Source organism: Rhinolophus sinicus, linkage group LG02 (genome assembly GCF_036562045.2).
Source record: "Rhinolophus sinicus isolate RSC01 linkage group LG02, ASM3656204v1, whole genome shotgun sequence".
Classification (NCBI taxonomy): Eukaryota; Metazoa; Chordata; class Mammalia; order Chiroptera; family Rhinolophidae; genus Rhinolophus; species Rhinolophus sinicus.
Genome location: NC_133752.1, coordinates 171,933,942 through 171,954,861, shown reverse-complemented (window position 1 = coordinate 171,954,861; position 20,920 = coordinate 171,933,942). Strand labels below are relative to the sequence as shown.

General features: G+C 33.7%; 1 protein-coding gene across 4 annotated transcripts in view; it reads left to right on the top strand.

The window, feature by feature from the left end:
- ATF7IP (activating transcription factor 7 interacting protein) overlaps positions 1 to 20,920 on the top strand; it is a 115,387-nt gene that overhangs the window by 77,177 nt on the left and 17,290 nt on the right. For all 4 annotated transcript variants that reach the window (XM_019744727.2, XM_019744729.2, XM_019744728.2 and 1 more), the window contains exons 7-10: positions 4,437 to 4,516; positions 7,892 to 7,980; positions 10,335 to 10,973; positions 16,130 to 16,194. In XM_019744727.2, the coding sequence (XP_019600286.2) occupies positions 4,437 to 4,516; positions 7,892 to 7,980; positions 10,335 to 10,973; positions 16,130 to 16,194 (873 nt within the window). The remainder of the gene's footprint in view (positions 1 to 4,436; positions 4,517 to 7,891; positions 7,981 to 10,334; positions 10,974 to 16,129; positions 16,195 to 20,920) is intronic.

Sequence of the window (20,920 nt, the reverse complement as noted above, 5' to 3'; positions counted from 1 at the left end):
TTATGTCTTCTCTTTTTTTCTTAGATATCTATGTAAGTTTTTTGAATTTTGTTGGTATGTTAAGATTCCAACTCTTAGTTTCGTTCATTTTTTTTTCTATTGAATTTTTTGTTCTCTTTTATTTGTTTCTGCTGTAACTTACTTCCTTCTTTCTAACTTTGAGTTTAGTATGTTTTTCTTTTTCTAGTTCTTTGAAGTATAAAGTTAGATTGTTGACTTAAGGTCTTTTTTAATGTAAGCATTTAGTGCTTTAAACTTTCCTCTTAGTACTACTTTTGCTGCATTAATTTTCCCATATATTTGATATGTTGTGTTTTTGTTTTCATTTGTCTCAAGATATTTTCTAATATCCTTTGTGATATTTTATTTTACCTGCAGTGTTTTTAAGTCTTTTTAAATTTCCACATATTTGTGACTTTTCCATTTTCCTTTTGCTGTTTCTAGTTTTATTCCATTGTGGTCAGAAAGGATACTTGATATGATTTTCATCTTTTTAAATTTGTTAAGGCTCATTTTGTGACCTTGTATATGATCTATCCAGGAGAATATCAAATATCCTTTCTGACCGCAATGTGTACTTGAGAAAAATGTGTATTCTTCTGCTGTTGGGTGAAAATTTCTGCATATGTCTGTTTGGTCCATTTGGTCCATAGTATTGTTCATTTCTGTTGTTTCCTTATTGATTTTCTGTCTGGATTATCTATCTATCCATTATATAGAATATATTGAAGACTACTAGTATTAATTTTGTTGCAATGTATTCATTTCTGTCAATGTTTGCATCATATATTTGAGGGCTTTGATGTTATTTGCATACATAGTTATAAGTGTTATGTCTGGTTAATTGACCCTTTTATTAATATAATGCCCTTCTTTGTCTCTTGTGATTGTTTTTTACTTAAAATATCATTTGTCTTAAGTATGGTCACCTCTACTGTCTTTTGGTTATCATTTGAATGGAATGTCTTTTTCCATCCTTTTACTTTTGGCCTGTTTGTGTCTTTAAATCTAAAGTGTGTCAGTTGTTGACAGCGTATAGCAGGATTTTGTTTCTATATCCGTTAAGCTAATGTATGTCATTCTTCGGAGAATTTAACCCATTTGGTTTTAAAGTAATTGGTGTAGAGAGCACTTACTATCATTTTGTTAATTATTTTCTATTTGTCTTAGAGGTGTTTTGGCTCTCTTTTCCTTTCTTGCTTATTTCCTGTGTTTCATTGCTTTTTTTCTTTAATTCCTTTCTCATTTTCTTTTCTGTATGTTCTATAAGTATTTTCTTTGAGGTTACCCTGGGAATTACATGAATTATCTTAAAGTTACAACTATTTTAAACTGGTAACAACTTCAATCACATAGAAGAACTCTACTCTTTACATCTTACCACTTTGTTATTGATGTTGTACATTATGTCTTTTTACTTTGTATATCTTTTACCCTAGATTTAATTATTTTTATGCTTAAATGCTATACCAAAATTAAATATGATTTCTGCACCAACTTCACAGTAATGCAGAATTCTGTATTTGTGTACTTACCTTTACCAGAGAATTTCATATTTTATTATGCTTTGAAGTTGCTGTCTTTTGTCCTTTCATTTTAACTTGAAGGACTCCTTTTAGCATTTCTTGTATGGCAGATCTGATGGTGATGAACTCCCCAGCTTTCTATTTCTGGGAAAGTCTTAATTTCACCTTAATTTTTGAATGAATGTTCTGCTGGAAATAATATTCTTGCTTGGCAGTGTTTTTCTTTCAGTGCTTTGAATATATCATACTGCCTTTTTGCCTGCTAGGTTTCTGCTGAGAAAACCACTGATATGGGAGTTACCTTGAATGTGGTGGGTTGCCTTTCTAATACTACTTTTGAAATTCTTTTATCTGTGACTTTGACAGTTTGAATGTTTCTCAGTATAGGTCTCTCTGAGTTAACCTTGTTGGAGTTTTTTGAGCTTTTTGAATTTGTATATCAATTTAATTCCTCAAATTTGAGAAGTTTTTAGCCATTATTCAAGTAGGCTTTCTGCACATTTTCTCTCTTCTCATTTTTGGACTCCTATATTCATGTATTGGTTCATTAGACTGCATCTCATAAATCCCCTATGTTCTTTTTTATTCTTTTTTCTTTTTGCTCCATTAACTCAATAATTTCAAATAGCTTTGCTTCAAGTTCACTAATTCCTTATTCTCCTCAATGCAGTTTGGTGTTGACTGCCTGTAGTTCAATTTTTCAGTCCAATTGTATTCTTTAGCTCTAGGATTTCTGTCTGTTCTATTTTAAATTTTCTCTTTGTTAATGTTCTTATTTTCTTTGTGCATCATTTTCCTAATTTCATTTACTTTTCTTTCTATAGTCTCTTTTATGTCATTGAACATCTTAATGTTGGTTTTTAAAAATTCTTTGTTTGGTGATTCATAGCTCTCTGTTTCTTTAGAATTAGTCCCTGGAGATTTATTTCTTTGATTGGGCCATATTTCCCTGTTTCTCTGTACATCTACCTATCTTTGTTAAAATTTGGGCATTTGGAAAAACAGCCACCTTTCCCCGTCTTTTCAGAATATCTTTGTACAGAGGAAGACCTTACCTAGTCAACCCAGGTAGATAAACCTGGGTAGATAAATCCTTAGAAAAGGTTTGAATGTTTTCTAAAGATTTATCTTCTCTGAGCTTGTGCACGTAATTTGCCATCTGAAGTGGTTTGTCTGTTTCTACCTGGGAACTCCTCCTGGTATTTGTCTTCCATATTGCAATCATGGTTTTGTAAGCCATGATTTTGGAAATCCTCCTGCTGTCTGTCGGTGTTACTGTAATTTTTCTGTTGCTGTACCAAGCTGAAAATCATGCCTCTGCTTTCATCTAGCCCCCAGATACTCAGTGTGTCCCACTTCCTCCAAATCAGGTGAGACAAAAACCAGTGCCTTGGGCAGTTTCCTGAAAAGTCAAAATGTTACATGCAAGTTCCATTCTTCTTTATCTTTCCTGAAAGAAAAGCTACAGTGTGGAATTTTCTCTTGATTGTGCCACACTGTGTTGGGAGGGGATGAGGTATGGCATGTAAGTGCAATAGAGCTTCCTCCCCACTATAGTGTACCTCCTCTTGGCCTTGCTCTTGCTTGGGATGCTGTAACCTGGTTTCTGGAATTCTCACAAAGGAATTTGGACTGTATATTGTTAAGTCATTGTCTCTGTGAGGGAAGGGGGATATGGAGCTCCTAGTCTGCCATCTTGCTGATGTCACCACACTGTGGTGCTTAATGTGCTCTGATAACTACATTCTATGTTCTAAGCCAGTTGTATTTATTTATTTTGTTTTTACTCCTCCTTTTTCTGTTTTTCTTCCTGAGATGTTATTTATCTGCCTCTGAACTATTCTGAGTGTACTAATTACTCAAAGGCCTATTTGAAGATATATTTCTTTCCCCAAAACACTTTTTTTAAAGTTTTTTAATTGGCACTACACTATTACTTTAACTTTTTCTATTTGTTCAAAATGTCTTTTGTGTTTACAATCAGATTTTACGCACCTTTAGAGCAGTTTATCTTAATTCTATCTTTTGTTCTACACAAATAAATTATACAGCCCTATACTGGTTGGTTAAAATTATCCTTTTATCCTATAAAAACAGCAGAATGTATTTGTTGATGTGAAGGGAAGAGTGCTTAGTGGCATCTGCTTGATGTGATCCTAAGCACTTAAATCACCTTTGCTTTAACATGTAATACAAATCTTGAGGGGAGTTACTTTGTTTTTCCTAATTGAAGAAATACATAATGATAGTGTTATCACCGATGGAGACCCAAATAATAATTAACATGTAGATATTAGAATTTATTTCTATATTTCCTGTTTTTTTGGGGAAAAGGCTGAAATTAGTTGATACTTGAATTTAGAATCGAGACATTTTTATGAAATTATGTCACATAGTGGCAAGTGATTTTTAAACAAAAATCATAAACATAATTTTGATTTGAGAATTTTGGTATTTGACCACCTAAGCTGCCACTTAATTGATAATCCACTACTTCTTGGGAAGAGTAAATATGTACATTGTTGAGTTTCTGATGGTAATTTGGTGCCTGCTATACCAAGTATATAGTAGGCATTCATTAGATATTTATTGAGTGATTGTATCTGGTTTATTGTTTATATTTTATTGTTAATATTTATTGAACCCTTACAGTATGTAAGCCATTTTCAAATTCTTTATTTACTCATCCCAAAAAACTGAGTTATAGTAATTATTATATTAATCTTTCATCTGATAAGCAGTTGTTTCAAGTGGTAATTATAAGATTCAGATTTTTGTCTCAACTGGTAATTTTTTTACTACATTATAGAAGTAATAGATAATTTTTTGATATAGTATTTAACGTCTTATTTTTAAAGTTTCGTTGAATATTGGGTTTTATTTTAACATTGTATTTTTTTTCTCCCTCAGAATCCACCAAACCCACCTGTACCTGTAGCACCAGGAAAGTCTGTAGTTGATGTCAACAGCAGTAACAATGTGCCCTACAGGTGAGAATTATAAAGTCTATTTGTCAAGTTGTTTTTTTATCTTCTCCTTTTTTTCTGCCTCTCTGGTGTTTTTTTCTTTCTAAGTTCAGTTTATTTAGACTAAAAACAGAAAACAAAATATAGTTTCCACTCCCTAACCCCTACCTCTGGCAACCACCAATCTGTTCTCTGTATACTTTTTTTTAAAAAACTTTTTATTTATTTAAATGTCTTTTTCTAGGACCCATCAGCTCCAAGTCAAACAGTTGTTTCAATTTAGTTGTAAAGGGCACAGCTCACAGTGGCCCATGTGGGGATCGGACCGGCAACCTTGTTGTTAAGAGTACAGCGCTCTAACCAACTGAGCTAACCAGCCACCCTTATACTTTTGTTTTTCTTTTGGATTCCTCATATAAGAGAGATCATATAGTCTTTGTCTTTCTTTGTCTGACTTATTTCATTTAGTACAATGCTGTCAAGGTCCATTCATGTTGGTGCAAATGGAAGGATTTTACTCTTTATTTACGGCTAAATAATATTCCTGTGTGTGTGTGTGTGTGTGTGTGTGTGTGTGTGTGTAAAAGTTTATTTATCCATGCATCTATTGATGAACACTTAGGTTGTTTCCATATGTTGGCTAATCTAAACAATGCTGCAATGAAATGGGCATGCATATATACCTTTTTTTTTTTTTTTTTTTTTTTTAAGGAGGGCGCAACCAGCAACCTTGGTGTTATTAGCATCATGCTCTAGCCAGCTATTGCATCCCCCCCTCGCCCCCCCCTAAGAAGCAGCAAGGAGGCAGCTGGGGCAGGCATGAGGGATGGGGAGAAGATGTGAGATAAGGTCAAAGCACAAAAAAAAGGGGACAGAACATTGAGTGTGGGCTTTTGGGTCATAGTGAAAATTCTAGCTTCTACTCTGAGTGTGATCAAAAGTCTTTCCAATGAGCTTTACAGGTCTTTTCTATAGCTGAGGGTTTTGCAGATGAGCCTAGACAAGGATCTGCTGTTTCTAGAACATTTTTTACAGATCACAGACATTCCTGGGGATTAAGTTAAGCAGGGGGAAAAAAAAAGAAAACTCTCACTGGCCCCTGCCACCACCATTTTACAAAATATGTCTGGCAGTCTACTTAAGATCACTTAATACCACTTAAACTTTTTTGTTTTGTTAATCTTTGATTCCTAATTCCCCCAAATCAGCCCTGCCCAATAAAAATATAACATGAGTTACATATGTAATTTTAAATTTTTTAGTAGCCATATTAAAAAAGGAAAAGGAAACGAGTAAATTTGCATTTTCATTTTATTTAGCCCAATATATCCAAATGATGGTCACTCCAACAGTTAATCAATATACAATTATTAACACAGTTTTTGCGGGAAACTAGTAAACTCGTCATATCACCTCTAGTTGGAACCGGCAAAAATTTTGCAAAGTAAATAACTAGAGACCTCTTTTTAAACTAAAACACTGAAAGTTTCATAGAAAAATATCAAATAGATCGAAAGATATGAATATTTTACGGAAAGTCTAATTTTGGCGAGAAAATGTCAAAAAAGCCCCGCGTTATGACGCGATTTGGCGGGAAAATGCCCGCTTACAAAGTTGATAAGATAGTTTACATTCTTTTTTTTTAATACCAAGTCTCCAAACTCCAGTGACTATTTCACACCTACAGCAGCATCTCCATTCGAATGCTGTATCTTCATTAGAAATACTTAATCTGTATTCTGAACTCTAAATTTAGAACTGCAAAAGTAAGTTCACTACCCAGGTTGTTCCAAACGTACTTAAAACTCTTCCAATTACTGAATCAAGTGTCGGTATTTCCATTTGAATTCGTTAAAATTAAGTGAAAATCCACCACACAAGCCACATTTCAAGTCCTCATTAGCCACCTAGGGTGGCAGCTGTACCTTGCAGATCAAATCCGTTTTAATCTGCTTCAAGCCCACTGGCCCTCCCCCCACCCGCCTGGCAGGAAATGTCTCAGTCACTTTGGGGATCCCCTGTTGTCCTCTGCAAAAGGGGTAACTCAGCCAGGTCAGTGCTAGAAAAATGGGGGAGTATCCAGGCCTGTGGCCCACGGGGTGGCCACTATCTTCACTTCTGTTCCTTTGATGCTGGCTGAGGTCCCCCCCAAACTTGGTGCTGCAGAGGGGCTGGAATATGCCCCCCTTGGTGGTCTCCACAGCCCACAGCCACCCACCGTCTCCCATGTGGTCAGGCTATGTTCTCTGTGGTTCCCCAGGCTGCAGAAAGCACCAACTCTCTCCAGTAAAAACTTGTCCCCAAGCTTCTCTCTCCATGCTGCCTCCTTCTGGGAAGATTCCAGGATTATACCGCTCAGGGCTGGCATCTCTCCCCTGGGACAGGAGCGTGGAAGGGAGACACCCACACCAGCACTGTGGGGTTTTTCCCAACTGAATTCCCTGATTGTCCTAAAAAGGAAAGAAAACACTTCTCTTTGGATCATGTAATCTGTTCTCAATGAAGCTTTAGTTACTAAGTGAAACGGGTAGTCCCTCAACCCACCCTGAAAGTTTGTTCAAACTCAGCCCACTGACTGGCATTTCCTGAGTCTACCAGGTAAAGCTCAAGGGTCAGTTCCCTAACATGCTGGGATAGACACTAGGCCTGCCATGAGCCTTAGGCCAGATGATATTTCTGTCTTTTTTTTTTTTTTTAAAGATATTTTCTAATTAATATTTTTGTTTTCTTCAGATAAATATCCAGAAGTGAAATTGCTGAATCATGCAGTAGTTCTATTTTTAATTTTTTGAGGAAACTCCATATTGTTTTACATAGTGGCTGCACCAGTTTACATTTCCACCAGTAGTGTACAATTGTTTTAAATAATAAGTCTCTCAAGTTTTAAAATAAGAGAACAAGGTTCTGATTATATTTATCAGAAAAATCTTGGAATGTCATCTTATTTGTGTAGAGATAAGTGGTAACCTGGATTAAGTATATGTCCTTCTTTTTTGCTTTGTTATAATTATTCACCTGTAGATATTCATTTTGCTGATTATTATAAGGCTTTCTTTGGTTATTACAGATTTCTTTCATCACTTGTGCTAAATAGTTTTCTCTCAAGTAATTGAAATGTTTTGGTCAGGGTGATAAAAACTAACATCTGCAGATAATAGAATCTACATTTGGTTTTCAGGTAAAAGTATTGATGACATTAGAATATAAGAGGAAGACTCTTCCCTAGTGCCATGGACCCCAGCATTCTGAAGTTCTATGGGTTAGCTTTACCTCAGTGCATTCACTTACAATACCCAAGTCTAGCCACCCTTTGTTCCTATGCTTTGTCTATATGTAAACTGATGTTCCTTAGAACAACACATCCATGACTAACTATTTGTGTGTATATATGTTTCATAGAAATGTAGGCACAGTGAGACAGTTACTGGAGTCCAAAAGAAATGTAAGCGAGAGTACAACGCCATCCTTTCAAACCCCTGTGAATACAGGTAAATAATATCCTTTAACACTGAAATACATCTTCTTGGTAATTGGAGGCTTTGGTTTTATTTTCACATTCTTTTGAGGTTGAAATGTACTAAGGAACTGAGCATATTGATCTAAAATTGAGGGCTATGTATAAAATTTTATACATTAGGATTACATACACACATGAAAATGTGGAAGTTCAAATCTTTGCTATAGTGGTCCTCAGACTTTCTGGTTACCATGTCTCTGTATAATGTTAAAAAATTATTAAGATCCCCCAAAGAGCTTTTGTTTATGGGAGTTATATTTATTGATATTTACTATAGTAAAAATTAAAATAAAAACTTTAAAGAATAAACCTATTTTTAAAATATTTAAAAATAATAAACCTGTTTTGTAACACACATAACATGTTTTAATGAAAAATAACTGCAAAGCTTAAGTACTGAAAAGAGTATCTTATATTTTTATAAATTTCTTTTATGTCTCACTTAAAACATTAACACAGCCTACAAAAGCTGGTTTCTCATATCTATGTCTGTATTTAATCAGTTGCAATTTGTTGTTTTGGTTAAAGTACATGAAGAAAATTGACCCTCATACAAATATGTGGTTAGAAAGGTACTTGCCCTTTTAGAGAACTGTGGATATTTTCTTTGACACAGTCAAGTAGTTTATTAAAAGTTAGTTGCAAAGTGGCTCTGAAACTATACCAATGAATTTTTCTAAATTTTTCATTAAAATCCATTTGTCTTGAACTTGGATGGATCTTTTACGAATACCATTATTGATCATTTGGGAAGAGCTCACTGACTTATCTAAATCTTCCAAATGTCGACACATCTCATTAATATTTTTTTTAATTTACATTCACTTATTTCACTATTGATTCTTCTCAGAAAAGCCTTTTAAAGATTTGGGAAGCTGTCATGCTCTTAGTGGCAGATACAAGTTTTTCCAAAGTTCTAATTTTTGTTTTTAAAACTCAAATTTTATTATTGCCAATAAATACTGTTGGTTGTTCTTTTTTGAAGTGATTGCTTACTTGGTTTATTTTCAAGAAATGATTTGCCAAATACCCAAGTGTGAATAACCACAGTATCCCTGTAAGTTAACCTTTCAAGTAAAAATGGACTTCCATGAAAAAGCCTGTTAGCTCAGCCTACAACTCAATTGTACAAGTAGTTTTCCTTGAGCCAGCCTTCTTCCTTTGGCATGCAGCAGTAATGTTTTATGTGTGCTTCCTATTTCTTCACACAGAATATTAATACCTGTACTAAATGGTTGAGGTTAAATAAAATTAATATTTAATACTTCATCATGGACATTCTTAAGTGAAAATGATTTTGTTTGTTACTGTGAACATATTGTGATGAAGAATGCAGTGATAGCTTGGTATCACTATGTCGATTTTTGCAGACGCATCAGAAGTTTTACTCACCATTGCTTTTACTCTGTCAGTGCAAGTATCTACATGGTCAAAAAGTCAAACAATGTTTTATTATTGTTATAAAAATAGTTTTGACATTGCAACCTCCCCTAAAGTGTCTCAGTAACTCCCAGATGTTCCCCAGATCACCTTGAGAATTGCTGCTCTAGTGTGCCTATGATTTTGGAAGAAAAACTACAAATCAATGAGAAAGAAACTTGGTCGTCTATTTCAAACCTGTTCAAATGAGAATAAATGCAAATAGTTGAACCAAAATTACTGTCAAACTCCTGTGACCAGCATTTTGATTTTCTCTGGTCTTTGGTATCAGCTGCCTTATTTCTTAGTTCATCTCCCACCATTACTCTGCTATTTTCTATATCATACAATGTCAATAGAGTCAATAGGCAACCTTCCCTCTCTAAATGCTTTCCGAGGCAATTCAATACAACTTGATCTACAGATGCAGGTTTCACCTGGTCCAAATGATAAAATACATGACCAAATTTATCTATTATTCACTATTAGAGTCATCAACAGTGATGACTCTCACTAGTATTTCTATTTGAGTTTATATATTTCCTGTGTCCTAAAGCATTTATAATGTTTTTAGTCTAGTTTCAAAAATACCTATGTAAGTTTTCAGTTGTTTTTCCAGTTACTCTGAAGTGATTATTAGTTTTCAGAGATTGTTTGGATAATGAGGTAGCAGTCCTCCATATTAATCTTAAACTATGTGATATTTTTATAATGTATCAATCATAGATGCAATAATGAATGCTTCTACCAATTTAATTCTAAGAATTTCAAGAACTTATATCTGGAAAAAATTTCATTATGAAGGATTTTACTATATCTACTGCAATGCATTAAAATTTGTATTTGCTATCCTACCTGATAAATGAAGATAGCCATTTAAACTGAGATCTCTTTTTTCTTCTGTAGTATCTTCAGCCACTCTTGTCACTCCTCCAACAGTTGTCAGTAGTCAACCTAAATTACAGACTCCAGTGACTTCGGGTTCTCTGACAGCAACGTCAATTCTTCCTGCACCCAACACAGCTACAGTAGTTGCAACTACGCAGGTGCCTAGTGGAAATCCCCAACCTACAATCTCTTTACAACCTTTACCAGTGATTTTGCATGTACCTGTTGCGGTATCCTCCCAGCCTCAGCTTCTACAGAGCCATCCAGGGACTTTAGTGACCAATCAACCATCTGGCAACGTTGAGTTCATTTCTGTCCAAAGCCCACCTACAGTGAGTGGTCTTACCAAAAATCCAGTGTCCTTGCCATCCTTGCCAAACCCCACCAAACCAAACAACGTTCCTTCTGTGCCCAGCTCTAGTATTCAAAGGAACTCTCCTGCCAGTGCTGCATCATTAGGAACAACACTCGCGGTACAGGCCGTTCCAACAGCACACTCTATTGTACAAGCCACAAGGACTTCTTTACCAACGGTAGGCCCATCAGGACTCTACAGTCCGTCAAATAACCGAGGTCCTATACAGATGAAAATTCCAATTTCTGCTTTTAGTACTTCATCTCCTGCAGAACAGAACAGCACTTCTACCCCAAGAATTGGTAAGTCACTATAGGTTTAATAATAGAAATGCAAGCTTGATAATGGCCTATAGATGGTATATGTTTGTGTGTGGAAGTGGCTAGCATTATTGGAAAAACAGAGTAAATATAATATCCTGGAGATTATTTTTAGTAATTTTTAGTTACATAAGAAATGATGTTAAAGTGGAATTTCGGAGAGAGTTTGTATGAGTTAGAAGTTAACATTTGTAATTTATCCTTTAGGAATTTTCCTAATCTAGGTGAATCTTTCATTTAGACTTTGTAGAAAAGCTACGTTTGCCAGAAATACCTGAATGGAACAAATCTATCTTAAAGTATCTAACTGATGTAATATATGCTTACAAGAGGAAAATAAAAATGACATATCTTCCCTATCCATTTGGAAAAATCTTTTGTGCATTCATCAGTCACATCTTCAAGTTTGAACAGTTTAAAAATAGGTTCTTCCCTCTCGAATTTACTGTAAAATCTTTCATTGCTTTTTGTTTTCTCTGTTGTATATTTTATCCTATGACATATGATTATGTTTGTATATATCTATATACTTCAAAATATTGCAAAAAGGAGAGCTTGATTGGATCTGTATTTAAAATCTGTTAAACTTTGTCTTCCTTGTTCTTAGAAAGCGTGCGTTTTTTTATGCATTCTTGAACTTCCTTGTTCTTCATTTCTGACTTCACATTTATCCCCACTGCTATTGTGGAAGGACAGCAACAATGCATAGACATCAAGTGTATAGTGAAATTACCACAGTATCTGTCTTACTGATACAATAAGTGATCATGAAATATCAGAAACAGATTCTAAAATACAAAATTACTTTTATAAGTGAGATATCTGAGCCTTGGTTTTTTTTTTAACTTTTTATATAGCCATTAGTAGTGTACTTGCCCTCTCAGTATATTTTCTTGTATTAAAATAGTGATGGTATTTCAGAGTTGTTGAGAGAGTAAATGAGTGGCAAATCAAAATTAATATTGGACTGAATCTGAATATCACCCTCATATAATTAACATCTGGCATGTGAGAGGAAATCTGAAATTTTATATAAAAATGCAATTGTTATTAATATTAGTACTTAAAATTAAATGTTTGCATAGTACAGTAACAATATTTCTTAGCGTTATCTGCTACCATATTCCTTAGATACTCTAATTCATGTCTGCAAAACTGAAAATGGTTACTTTTAACTATGAGTGAATGAGAAATATTTTAAGGGATTACTTTAATTTTCTCTCATTTCTTTTCCTTTTCCTTGTGATCCTTAGTTTTTTATATATATATATATATATATATATATATATATATTTTTTTTTTTTTTGGTTGTTGTTGTTTTTTCTGATTTTATTGGGGAAGGGGAACAGTTTGTACTTCCAGGACTTTTTTCCAAGTCAAGTTGTTGTCCCTTCAATCTTAGTTGTGGAGGGTGTCATTCAGCTTCAGTTGCTGTCCCTTCAGTCTTAGTTGTGGAGGGCGCAGCTCAGCTCCAGGTCCAGTTGGTGTTACTAGTTGCAGGGGGCACAGCCCACCATCCCTTGCGGGAGTCGAACTGGCAACCTTGTGGTTGAGAGGACGCCCTCCAATCAACTGAGCCATCTGGGAGCTCAGCGGCAGCTCAGCTCAAGGTGCCGTGTTCAATCTTAGTTGCAGGGGGTGGAGCCCACCATCCCTTGCGGGACTCGAGGAATTGAACTGACAACCTTGTGGTTGAGAGCCCACTGGCCCATGTGGGAATCGAACCGGCAGCCTTCGGAGTTAGGAGCATGGAGCTCTAACCGCCTGAGCCACCGGGCCGGCCCCTCCTTAGTATTTTTTAGTATGTCAGGTGGAAGATGATTTATCATGGACATTGTTTTATGTGATTTTGGAGTTTTTCCTCTGTGTGAAATATTGAAATGAACCTAAGTTGACATTGTTTTCAATTAATGGTCACAAGTAAAGATATATTCTTAAATATAGAACTTTCCTTGAAAGGCCATGGGCTTAAAAGAAATAAATAAAAGATTTTGTTTAATATTACGAATGTTAGTACCCAAAACACCTCTATAAATTTCAGAATTATAATTTTATTCTGTTCTCTTAAATTTTTTTCTATTTAGAATGCTTACATACATTTGAAATCAAACTATTAGATATTAACCATAAATGTGAATGATAAGCTTCGTTTATGTTATTTGTAATGTTAATTAGAATGAGATCCTATGAGATGATACATTCTTTGGTCATGCATAAATAATTTCAGGGGTGCCATAAATGACATTAAGGTAAGCATTTAACTATTTAGGCTTCCCAGAACATAAGCTGAAACCAAATAGCAAATTTTGGCTTAAAGTAGAGGTTGAAGTCAAAATTTAATACATCCCTAATATGATAAATTAATTTGATACATTATTAAAACTTTTTAAGTCCTATACTTACATAGGTATTATTGACTTACTGAGAATATATGCTATCTAACTAGACTATAAATTTGTATGTATTTTATTATAGTTCATATATCCTCATAGAGTAGGTCAGTATTTTCTGTTTATGGTAAAGTAAAAATCATCCTAGGGACTGGAAATTTAGGGATTAAATTATAGCTAATGTCAATCGTTCATGAAATATTGAATGTCTGTATTCTCAAGTCCTGAAGATACCCTGAAATGTACCAAATGGTTTATATTCTCACCAAGCCCACAATCAAATAGGAAACTTGGCTCCTAAATAAGTAATTAATTATAAATATGATGAATGTCCAGGTATGCAGATTTCTGTGAGAAGATATGGGAGGTCTATGAAGGTATGAGATAATAAATGGAAAGGTGGTAGAAAATAGGGTTAAAGGATTTTTTGCTGCGCGAGATGTGACGTTCGTGAACACTGGATGCAGTGAGGAAATGATTTGGAGGGGATAAAAATGGAGTCAGAGAGACCAGTTAGGAGGCTCTTGTAGTGATCTAGGTGAGAGATGGTGTTGTGGAAATGATTTTAAAGTTTTGCATTCCATTCATTTTCATACAGCATTCTCCAACACCTACTCAGGGACACTACTAATTGGCACTTCTATAAAACCCTTTGATGACTCTGGTAAAAACTGCAGTGTTGGTTAAAAATGACAATATCTTTTAAAAATAATGAGATAGAGATATTTCCCAAATGATAGAAAGATTTTGAGGTACAATTTCTGATTTCATACCCTGAACAGTTTTATTGATTAATAGATTGAGTTATAACCTTTTACTTATGGAAGTCATCTGAAGTAGATATTATAGTAAAAGAAAACAAAAAAGACGCAGTAAAACTGTAAAATGTTACATTAAGAATCAGGAAAATAGTCTAATAAAGGGGCAGGGGAATGTTAACTGAAAATCTAGATTAAGGAAAATTATTACAGTTCTTTGATTAATTAACTCTTAGCCTTGAGGTAATTAGGTCAAAGAGAGACTCATGCTGGATAACAAAACTCTTATAGTTATTTAAAAATGTGTGTGTGTGCATGTGTGTGCATGCGCGTGTATAACATTTTGCCTAAGTAGTCTAAATCTTTCCTGAGTATTGAGGAATTTTTTGTATGAAGATATTTCAAGAGAAAGTGAAAATGAAACTCCCTCTTCTGCTTTTCATCTGAAGTTACCTTTTATATTCACTTGAAAATGAGTTTCAAATCTAAAAGAATGTAAGAATGTTAAAAAAAAATCTAAATGAATGTAGTCTAACATTGTCTATAAAATCTTTGGTAGTAAATCACTGATGTTTTGGTAATGTCATCAGTATATTTTAATACTCTACCACGTAGCATCAGTAACCTGGAATTAGTTTTTTATTAAGTAGTATTTCAGGAGCTCCACAATCCAAAATAGATACTGATTAATTATAAATGAAGTAATTTAAAGATATCTTTTAAAAGTAAATAATATATTCTGCCTACAAAAAGAACTAAGATAATTCAGATAGGATAGAGAGGAATGGTAAGGTCCTCATTTTTACTTCCTTGGCCTGGAAAAACCTCTTTAACAGGTAGATGTTTACTCTGATTTTTTTAAATTTACAGGTTTATATACCGGGGGTGCCAAAAAAATGTATACATATTTTGAGAGATGTTATCTATGCTCAAGCAGTAGTTCGCTGTAATCAGAAGTGTCTGGATGCTAATGGTAACCACTTTGAGCACCTCTTGTAATTGCAGAAGTCAAACGTGACTTGTATTCATATTTTGTTATCGGTGTATGTTGAGTATTACAATTTTAGTAGTTTTTCCCTTAAAATGTGTATATTTTAAGGAAATACATTTTTTGGCACCCTCTGTATGTATATGGAAATACATATTTGTATCTCCTGTATTTTTTTTAACATAAATGGTTTACTCTATATGTATTATGAAGAAAGATTTGCAAATGAAAGGAATGCCAAATTTTGACCAAGAAGATTTTTATCTACAGAAAGCAAGAATGGTATGTTTCAACATTAGAAAACTCTTGTTAATGTAATTTACCACATTACCAAAGAGGAAAAAACTAAATAATCACTTCAGTAGCTACTAAAGATATTTGATAAAATTCAATGCCTTCTCTTTAAAAATTGAGGCAGAGAAACATTGGTTTACTATCCATGCTATTTTGAAAGTAACATGTGTGTATACATGTGTACAACACAAACTTAGCACAACTTAATTGAAAAATGAATAAAGAAAAATCATCTGTGATTGAACTACTGAGATTATCCATATGTATTTTGCCAGAATCACTGTTTGTAATTTTTTTTCTAATAAACTTACCACATTTTGGCCATGTTATTAAATTTGTTTCTCTAATAGTATGGAAGAATTATATTTTATTTAACCATTCATTCATGTTACAACATTTAAGTTACACACATTTAAGTTAAGTCGCAACATTTAAATTATTTCCCTGAGGTATTTCTTAGAATAGAGTTAAAATTTGGGGGTCAACGGATCTGTGAAGTTTTTTGATCTCTATTGTGAATACGCCTGTCTGAAAGATACTGTAGCAGTGGTCTATGAGAGAGTTCATTTATGTATGTAACATTGACAGACAAAAAAAATATTGGGGAACAGTACATAAATTGTTGAATATGAAACAGCCGAACCTAGCATATTTTATAGGTGCTTTTAAAAATGGCTCTGACCTTTTTATTTTTTTTTGACTCCTCAGAAAACCAGGCAAACAAAACAATAGATGCTTCTGTTAATAAGAAAGCAGCTGATAGCACATCACAGGTAAGATTTTCCTTGTTTCAAATTGAAATTCTAATTACAGTACACAGGAGAATGGATTTCTATCAGAATTCTTTAGTATGATGAAAATTATTGTGTTTTTTTTTTTTTTTTTTACAACTCTCCAAAGATTTTCAAACAGCTTCTCTGTAATATTTAGCATGAAGTGAGTTTTTTTGCTTAGTAATTCTCTTAGAGATAATATTAGTTTATTATATTAACTAACTGCTTCGATTATATAATTGACAGTGCATTTATTTGCCTTTCATGTAATGTAAATGTTCAGTCTACACATGTGGGTTCCTTCTGGCCTATCTTTATAAGGATCCCCTCCTTCACCCACCCCAATACATATACAGTGGCACCATTTTAGTTTCTTCAAAGTTGATCAGTAATAGCTTTCTGGAAAGAAAATCTTAGTCTTTCTGATAGTTTATTAGCACTTTGCTGGTCTTAATACTTTTTCATGTTAAATCTTAATGACCCAGGAATGGAGTAACTACTTTTTTCCTGTATTAACAATGTTCTTTCTACTTCTTTCATTATGGTGCTTTAGGTATAATAATTTATAGAGAAATCATGAGGTTCTTGATAATTTTATTTTCTTTCCTTCCTCTTAATCCAGTTCAGAAATTCATATTTTTCCTAGAAACACAGTCTTGAATAAGTCAGGCATGAATAAATGACATGAATTTTAAAACAGGGTATAACGATCTTTAATTATGATTGTTTTGCTTTTTAAAATGATGGATTTTTGACCAAAGCTAGATATATACCATGGTTTACAGATCAAATTAAAGAATCAGAAATATTTTTTTTCATACAAATGTTAGCAGTCTTTGTGTATGATATTAAAGGTCACACTTGTGATGATTTCTGAGGCTATCTTGTGGATTTTTTGCTATATTTTCAATTAAAAATATATGGGGTATTTTCTAGAAGACACGTGATATAGAAAATATTGATTATTCATTTTTTTTAATGTGATATTTATAGGAAGTATAGCCTTACTTTATAAGGTAAACCTAAAACTGAACCAAGAATTTACAAATGTCTTTATTTCGCTTTGTGATTTTTTTGTTGTTGTTTGGACAAGCTATGTAACATTTTCAGTACAGGAAAATGGACATTGTAATGGCTGTGTTTTATCATCTTAGAAATGGTGGTTCTCCTAGAGTTATGCTGTCTAATATGGTAGCCGCTCAGACTACAATATGGTAGTCAAATGAAGTTTTTTAAATTAAAAAGCTACTTCCTCTGCCACAGTAGCTTCATTTCAAGACCAATCGCCACATATGTCTGGTGACTATCATATTAAAAAACACAGATATAGAACATTTTCATCATTGCAAGAAATTATATTGGATTACTGAAATGAAGTATATCTAATATTGTAAAAGTTTAAGTGAAATTAAAATTGATACAAAAGTTGCTATACTTTTAAAATTTAAGAAAAATTAAAAAACAAAACAATATAAAATCCAATTATATCAACTGCTCATTATATTCTAGAAAATCTAAAACATTATGTGTTATTCCACACTTCACGTTTTAGAATCTGAAATATTTCACTGTATACTGTAGTATATAACTGATATATTTGATGAAACAACTTGTATCAGTCAATCCAAAAGTCACCTGAAACACTGACTGTATCAGACAGCAAAGAGCTAGTACAACCAAATATATTAGGCTCTCAGTAGATATTTTACTTGGCTGAGAGGAAGAGGAATTCAATACCAGAGCATGAAAAACACAATCAAGCAGTTTGACTAGGCAGCTAACGTGCTAAAGTAATGCCTTGTCAAAAATAGCAAAGTTTCAGCTTTGAATGAGTGCTAGTTATGGATATGAATAATAAAGATGCAAGTTTATTATATAATGAGAAACCATTATGGAAATATCTATGTGCTGCCAATTATAAATCTGTGCTCTGCTGGCTTGAATTTTCTTGTACAAACGTAATTTTTGTCCTTGTGCTGAATATCTCATTAATGTGACATTATTTATTTTTTTTTGAAGCTATATTAAGAAATTAGTATTTGCTACTTGCCACTTACTAGCAAATAGAAAATAGTGTGAAACAGCCTGTGATTCTTTAGTAGAATATCACTTTCTAAGTACATGTGGCTAATTTATTTTTTCTATGCCAAATTTTACTTAGTTGTACTTCTGAACACTTGAAGTCTAGTGCATAGGTTAGAAGGAATCTGGATGGCTTGTATGGAAATAATTGTTCAACCATACCTAATTAGGAAATCATTAAATATGTAAAATATTATCTGTATAGTTCTTGAATGAAGATTTCTCTAATGTCCTCCAAATAAATGTTTAACTTATTTCATATATTTTATTCATACATCTCATTTTCCGTAATACATTAATATATATTAAATAGTGAAAAATAAACTTATTTATTCAAATTATTAGTATACATTGTAAAACAATGTGGAATTCTTTTTATGCTGCTATCTGTAGTTATATTGCCATTTTGAGGAACTCAGGCTCACTCTCAGGTTTGTTGATTTGCTAGAAGGACTCATAAGGCCCATAGCAGTTCATACTCATGGTTATAGTTTACACAGCAAAAAAGGTAGAGAACAAAAATAATAGGAAAAATACAAGTATCGAATACAGGCTTCTTAGTCCTCCCCTGTCCAGTATCGCATAGGATATGCTTTCTCTCTCTCTTATTAACTGCAGGGACATGTGCCCTAGGAGTCTTTGCTCAGAGATGCTTCACTGAGTCTCAAGGTCAAAGGTATTTTAGAGGGCTGGTCATATAGCCATGTCTTTCTATGTAACTAGCCATGACAGTCAAAACTCAAGACCCCATACATCATCAGTCTAGATGTTTGTGCAAATCAGTTCTGTTAAGCCAGTATGACACAGTCCACTTGTTAAGGTGTACTTAAGAAAATTATCAATCATTGATGTAAACTTTCCAAGGGCCACAGTCTTGGTAGCTAACCAAGTCTCAGTTATAGTACAAGTTCCCTGGGAACAATGTTCAAGGAGTAAACAACCAGGTCTTCTGTATTAAAGTTCTTCGCAATTATTGAAGTGCCCTACTGTCGCCTTTCATATATATTCTTTTTTTATTTGTTTTATTACAAAACAAAACTACAAAGCTCATATCTTTGCTCTCTTGAAATTTTCTTAGTGTTCACTTAATAAGAGTGGTCATTTTGAGGAATTATACATGATTAGGTAACTTCTTACAGAGTTTTAGTATTAAAACCTACTTGATTTTTTTTTGATAGTTTTAGTTGAGAACTTCAGTAATATGTAAATGCAGATATAAATGTGTGATGTCTCTGATTAGATCAGTTTTCTTGGAGATGATGTCAGAAAGAAATGTAAAGATACATATACATGTATATATGTCTGCACCTGGTGGCGTAAAGGTAATAAGCTCTAGAGTCAGGCAATCTGGTTCCTGTCACTTATTAGTGGATAACCTTTGAGCAAGTTATTTAAAACCTTGAATTTCTCACCTATAAAATATGACTAATGCTATTACCCACTTCATAGAATTATTGTAAAGATCAAATTTGTTAACTAATATAAAATATTTAGCACAGTGCCCAGTAGCAATAATGCCAGCTATCATGATTATCTTATAATTGCTGTTAATAATTATTGAAATGATTACCAATTTTATTTCTATAGAAGAAAATATACTCAGGAAACTACCTTTATAGTATATGATAATAGGTGATTGTATTTGTCAGGTTATGACCAATAAAAATATAATTTGAGTAGATTGGATTTGATTTCAGACCTTCTTATCCTATTATAGATTACACATTATAGAAGAATATACACCTTACAATAGAGTATCAAAACATATTAAGTGAAGGCAACAAAATTAATGGGAGAAATACACAAATTGATACTTCTATCATGATAAAGTTTCCATCTTTGTATATTGTCTAATACTTACATGTTCACAGTGCTTTTTTATTATTACTTTTTTCAGTGTGTTTGTATCTTTGTATTTAAAGTGAGTATCTACCGTGTTTCCCTGAAAATAAGACCTAGCTGGACTATCAGCTCTAATGCGTCTTGGCACAAAAGTTAATATAAGACCCGGTCTTATGTTATATTATATAACACCCAGTCTTATATAAGACCCAGTATTATTTTTTTTATATTATATTATACCCAGTCTTATATTATAGTTAAATAAGACCAGCTCTTATATTAATTTTTGCTCCAAAAGATGCATTAGAACTAATTGTCCGGTTAGGTCTTATTATCAGAGAAACACAGTAGGAGAAAAAATATAGTTATTTCTTATGGGGTTTTTTTTTTAAAGATTTTATTGGGGAAGGGGAACAGGACTTTATTGGGGAATAGTGTGTACTTCCAGGCCTTTTTACAAGTCAAGTTGTTGTCCTTTCAATCTTGGTTGTGGAGGGCACAGTTCAGCCCCAGGTCCAGTCACCATTGTTTGTTGCAGCGGGCGCAGCCCACCATCCTTTGTGGGAGTTGAACTGGCAACCTTGTGTTTGAGAGATGCAGTCCAACCAACTGAGCCATCTAGGAGCTCAGCGGCAGCTCAGCTCAAGGTGCCGTGTTCAATCTTAGTTGCAGGGGGCAGAGCCCACCATCCCTTGTGGGAGTCGAGGGGCGCAGCCCACCATCCTTTGTGGGCATTGAGAAATTGAACCAGCAATCTTGTGGTTGAGAGCCCACTGGCCCATGTGGGAATCGAACCGGCAGC